The sequence below is a fragment of the Eucyclogobius newberryi genome, unplaced genomic scaffold (assembly GCF_026437365.1).
Source record: "Eucyclogobius newberryi isolate DKJ021-1_F unplaced genomic scaffold, fEucNew1.0.hap1 SCAF_501, whole genome shotgun sequence".
NCBI lineage: Eukaryota > Metazoa > Chordata > Actinopteri > Gobiiformes > Gobiidae > Eucyclogobius > Eucyclogobius newberryi.
Window position 1 is genome coordinate 31,501 of NW_027316170.1, and position 6,000 is coordinate 37,500.

At 51.9% G+C, this 6,000-nt stretch overlaps 1 protein-coding gene across 1 annotated transcript in view; it reads right to left on the reverse strand.

Moving 5' to 3' along the window:
- Window positions 1-6,000, reverse strand: part of LOC140383478 (protein Z-dependent protease inhibitor-like) — a 28,271-nt gene that overhangs the window by 21,811 nt on the left and 460 nt on the right. The window contains exons 2-5 of the mRNA XM_072465938.1: window positions 4,106-4,398; window positions 3,699-3,983; window positions 2,021-2,294; window positions 1,331-1,442 (exon numbers count right to left, since the gene is read on the reverse strand). Coding sequence (XP_072322039.1) covers window positions 1,331-1,442; window positions 2,021-2,294; window positions 3,699-3,983; window positions 4,106-4,398 — 964 coding nt within the window. The remainder of the gene's footprint in view (window positions 1-1,330; window positions 1,443-2,020; window positions 2,295-3,698; window positions 3,984-4,105; window positions 4,399-6,000) is intronic.

Consider the following 6,000-nt stretch of genomic DNA (forward strand, 5'->3'; position numbering starts at 1 on the left):
CCTCTTCCCTCGTGCCACGCCCAACCTCATGTTCAGACAGGGTCAAGGTCCAGATCCTCTTCCCTCGTGCCACGCCCAACCTCATGTTCAGACAGGGTCAAGGTCCAGATCCTCTTCCCTCGTGCCACGCCCAACCTCATGTTCAGACAGGGTCAAGGTCCAGATCCTCTTCCCTCGTGCCACGCCCAACCTCATGTTCAGACAGGGTCAAGGTCCAGATCCTCTTCCCTCGTGCCACGCCCAACCTCATGTTCAGACAGGGTCAAGATCCAGATCCTCTTCCCTCGTGCCACGCCCAACCTCATGTTCAGACAGGGTCAAGGTCCAGATCCTCTTCCCTCGTGCCACGCCCAACCTCATGTTCAGACAGGGTCAAGGTCCAGATCCTCTTCCCTCGTGCCACGCCCAACCTCATGTTCAGACAGGGTCAAGGTCCAGATCCTCTTCCCTCGTGCCACGCCCAACCTCATGTTCAGACAGGGTCAAGATCCAGATCCTCTTCCCTCGTGCCACGCCCAACCTCATGTTCAGACAGGGTCAAGGTCCAGATCCTCTTCCCTCGTGCCACGCCCAACCTCATGTTCAGACAGGGTCAAGGTCCAGATCCTCTTCCCTCGTGCCACGCCCAACCTCATGTTCAGACAGGGTCAAGGTCCAGATCAACTTCCTTCATTTAAATCATTTTGGGGTCTCTACCCAGCGAGCTCATCGAGCTCATCGATCTCATCGTGACTTATCAATAAACATATTTCATCTTTGCTTGTGCAGTGACAGTGACACATTTAGGTCAGAGGCAAAAGACAAATACATTCTACAAATAAAACAAACGTATCAAATGAATTTTATTTAAACAAACAAATTATTTTCCCGTGAAACATAAAATTACACATTTATAACAAAAGATCAACTCTTTCCACACGAAAGTATAAAACTAAACTCTGCTCACACAGTCCTGCTCCAGCAGCACCTAAAGGACCTAAGGGAGTCGAGTCTGTATCAAACCAGCAAGGTCAAAAGGTCAGCAGGTCAAAAGGTCAGCAGGTCAAAAGGTCAGCAGGTCAAAAGGTCAGCAGGTCAAAAGGTCAGCAGGTCAAAAGGTCAGCAGGTCAAAAGGTCAGCAGGTCAAAAGGTCAGCAGGTCAAAAGGTCAGCAGGTCAAAAGGTCAGCAGGTCAAAAGGTCAGCCTCTGGGGCCATGTCCTTTTCTATAGCTACTATAACATAATATAATATATTGAAGTCACTGATGTGAAATATAAAACATTATGTTTGATCAGTTCAGACGAGTTCAGTGACTGAGCGGCTGAAGTTTGTGTTCAAAGCCGTTCTCACCTGAGACAGAGAGTTGTCGTCAAACACCTGCGTCACCTGCAGCTGCTGCAGCGCTCGCTTCAGCACCGCAGAATGTTCCAGAACAAAACGCGGCAGTTGAACCTCCAGACGCCTGAAAGACATTTACACCCGAGTCTGTTTTTACCACGTCACGCGCCTCTGCCAGTGTGAGCTGGAGCGCTCAGGCCGCTCAGGCCGCTCAGGCCGCTCAGGCCGCTCAGGCCGCTCAGGGCGCTCAGGGCGCGAGGAGCGTGCGGAGCGGCCTGAGCGGCCTGAGCGTGCTGAGCGTGCTGAGCGGCTGAGCGTGCTGAGCGTTCGGAGCGTGCGGAGCGGCACTGCGGAGCGTGCGGAGCGTGCGGAGCGTGCGGAGCGTGCGGAGCGTGCAGAGCGTGCGGAGCGGCACTGCGGAGCGTGCGGAGCGTGCGGAGGGGCACTGCGGAGCGTGCGGAGCGTGCGGAGGGGCACTGCGGAGCGTGCGGAGCGTGCGGAGCGGCACTGCGGAGCGTGCGGAGCGGCACTGCGGAGCGTGCGGAGCGTGCGGAGCGGCACTGCGGAGCGGCACTGCGGAGCGTGCGGAGTGTGCGGAGCGTGCGGAGCGTGCGGAGCGGCACTGCGGAGCGTGCGGAGCGTGCGGAGCGTGCTGAGCGTGCGGAGCGTGCGGAGCGTGCGGAGCGTGCGGAGGTGACTCACGTCTTCCTGAGCGCCCTGATCCAGGCCTGCACCTGGGCGTGGCTCAGCTGGTCCTCCAGGTCGCTCAGGTGAAGGTTCTGGTCCGGCAGCAGAACCAGAAGAGCCAGACCTCCGTCCAGAGCCAGTCTCAGGATCCCGGTTCTCAGAACCCGGTCGTACGCCAAGAAGAACCGCCCAGAACTCAGCATCATGGGAACCATCACCGTGTGGTACCGGTCCACGAAGAACCGCTCCTGCACCGTCTGCGAAGCGTTGAAGGGAACCAGGAACCGAGCTGGAACCAGAACCACAGAAGACCGAGGCGAGGGCCGTGAGTTCCTGGTGGGCTTTTTTGTAGAATTGTGTTTTTGTCTTGTTCATTTTTTCTGCCTTTGTTTCTTTTTGGCGACAGCAATAACTCTGCCCCTCAAACCTGCCTTAGCTGCGTCCCAGAGAATGGGAGGAGCCTCCCAGAGAATGGGAGGAGCCTCCCAGAGAATGGGAGGAGCCACTTTTCCTCTACAAACGTCTCAATGTCTTTGTCTTTTGGACAGATTGTGGGACATTGAGTCGAGCATTAAATGTCCAAAGTGTGTTTTTTGTTCCTTTTCCAGATCCAAGTTTAGATCTAAGTTTAGATCTAAGTTTAGATCTATTAGACTAAACCAGGACTAAACCAGGACTAAACCAGGTCTAAACCAGGACTAAACCAGGACTAAACCAGGTCTAAACCAGGACTAAACCAGGACTAAAGCAGGTCTAAACCAGGACTAAACCAGGTCTAAACCAGGTCTAAACCAGGACTAAACCAGGACTAAACCAGGTCTAAACCAGGACTAAACCAGGACTAAAGCAGGTCTAAACCAGGTCTAAACCAGGTCTAAACCAGGTCTAAACCAGGACTAAACCAGGACTAAACCAGGACTAAACCAGGTCTAAACCAGGTCTAAACCAGGACTAAACCAGGACTAAACCAGGACTAAACCAGGACTAAACCAGGACTAAACCAGGTCTAAACCAGGTCTAAACCAGGACTAAACCAGGACTAAACCAGGACTAAACCAGGTCTAAACCAGGACCAAACCAGGTCTAAACCAGGTCTAAACCAGGACTAAACCAGGTCTAAACCAGGTCTAAACCAGGACTAAACCAGGGCTAAACCAGGACTAAACCAGGTCTAAACCAGGACTAAACCAGGACTAAACCAGGACTAAACCAGGTCTAAACCAGGTCTAAACCAGGTCTAAACCAGGACTAAACCAGGACTAAACCAGGACTAAACCAGGTCTAAACCAGGACTAAACCAGGTCTAAACCAGGACTAAACCAGGACTAAACCAGGACTAAACCAGGTCTAAACCAGGACTAAACCAGGACTAAACCAGGACTAAACCAGGACTAAACCAGGACTAAACCAGGTCTAAACCAGGTCTAAACCAGGACTAAACCAGGTCTAAACCAGGACTAAACCAGGACTAAACCAGGTCTAAACCAGGACCAAACCAGGTCTAAACCAGGTCTAAACCAGGACTAAACCAGGTCTAAACCAGGTCTAAACCAGGACTAAACCAGGTCTAAACCAGGTCTAAACCAGGACTAAACCAGGACTAAACCAGGACTAAACCAGGTCTAAACCAGGTCTAAACCAGGACTAAACCAGGACTAAACCAGGTCTAAACCAGGACTAAACCAGGACTCACCTTGGATGTGCAGGGCCGAGGCCAGGACCAGTTGTGGGTCTGGTCCCAGGTCTAGTCCGGGTCTGTGGATCTGGACTCGGTCTCTGGTCTGCTCCAGGACCCAGCGCTGGATGGAGTCCACAGAGTCCTGGACCGAGCCAAAGTCCAGTGTCCGGAGCTCCGCCCCAAAACTCTGCTCCAGACTCTTCCTGTACGCATCATCAGGCTCCGCCCCCTGTGCCACGAACCAGGCCACGCCCCCAAGAGTGTCTCCGCCCACCGCCGCCCGGAGTCCAGAAACCAGGTCTACGAGAGAACCAGACCGGGTTTAAACCAGGTCTACGAGAGAACCAGACCGGGCCCCTGGTTATATTAAACGTTTACCTGAGCTCTGGGGGCCAGGGGCCCTGGTTATATTAAACGTTTACCTGAGCTCTGGAGGCCCCGGGCCCCCAAGGCCCGGTCCAGCTGGTCTCGGCCGATGCCGGAGCTTCGCTCCAGGACTGAGCTCAGACTCAGGCCGGCTCCACTGGGGCTGAAGAGCAGGTTCTGATCCGAGCGAGAGGCCATCGTCCTGAAGAGACCGAGGCCCAAGTCTGACCAGCGCCGGACCAGATCCTGGACCGGATCCTGGACCGGATCCTGGACCGGATACTGGACCGGATCCACAGACTGAGACCAGGACTGAGCCAGGACCAAGGACAGAACCACCACCAAAGATCTGAGGACAGAGCAGACAAGAACATGATATTGCTCTTCAAGTCCTGAACCGAGTCCAGAACCGAGTCCTGAACCGAGTCCAGAACCGAGTCCAGAACCGAGTCCTGAACCGAGTCCTGAACCGAGTCCAGAACCGAGTCCAGAACCGAGTCCTGAACCGAGTCCTGAACCGAGTCCTGAACCGAGTCCAGAACCGAGTCCAGAACCGAGTCCAGAACCGATTCCAGAACCGAGTCCTGAACCGAGTCCAGAACCGAGTCCAGAACCGAGTCCAGAACCGAGTCCAGAACCGAGTCCAGAACCGAGTCCTGAACCGAGTCCTGAACCGAGTCCAGAACCGAGTCCAGAACCGAGTCCTGAACCGAGTCCAGAACCGAGTCCAGAACCGAGTCCTGAACCGAGTCCAGAACCGAGTCCTGAACCGAGTCCAGAACCGAGTCCAGAACCGAGTCCTGAACCGAGTCCAGAACTCACACCTGTTTACGTGCATATGTAGTGTCGTTTACGTGCATATGAAGTGTCGTTTACGTGCATATCTAGTGTCGTTTACGTGCATATGAAGTGTCGTTTACGTGCATATGTAGTGTCGTTTACGTGCATATGTAGTGTCGTTTACGAGCATATGTAGTGTCGTTTACGTGCATATGTAGTGTCGTTTACGTGCATATGTAGTGTCGTTTACGTGCATATGTAGTGTCGTTTACGTGCATATGTAGTGTCGTTTACGTGCATATGTAGTGTCGTTTACGTGCATATGTAGTGTCGTTTACGTGCATATAAAGTGTCGTTTACGTGCATATGAAGTGTCGTTTACGTGCATATGTAGTGTCGTTTACGTGCATATGAAGTGTCGTTTACGTGCATATGTAGGGTCGTTTACGTGCATATGTAGTGTCGTTTACGTGCATATGTAGTGTCGTTTACGTGCATATGTAGTGTCGTTTACGTGCATATGTAGTGTCGTTTACGTGCATATGTAGTGTCGTTTACGTGCATATGTAGTGTCGTTTACGTGCATATGTAGTGTCGTTTACGTGCATATGTAGTGTCGTTTACGTGCATATAAAGTGTCGTTTACGTGCATATGAAGTGTCGTTTACGTGCATATGTAGGGTCGTTTACGTGCATATGTAGTGTCGTTTACGTGCATATGTAGTGTCGTTTACGTGCATATGTAGTGTCGTTTACGTGCATATGAAGTGTCGTTTACGTGCATATGTAGGGTCGTTTACGTGCATATGTAGTGTCGTTTACGTGCATATGTAGTGTCGTTTACGTGCATATGTAGTGTCGTTTACGTGCATATGTAGTGTCGTTTACGTGCATATGAAGTGTCGTTTACGTGCATATGTAGTGTCGTTTACGTGCATATGTAGTGTCGTTTACGTGCATATGTAGTGTCGTTTACGTGCATATGTAGTGTCGTTTACGTGCATATGTAGTGTCGTTTACGTGCATATGTAGTGTCGTTTACGTGCATATGTAGTGTCGTTTACGTGCATATGTAGTGTCGTTTACGTGCATATGTAGTGTCGTTTACGTGCATATCCTCAGTTCTTAAAGACTAAACTGAAACTGTCGGTTTGAGACAAACGGATGAATC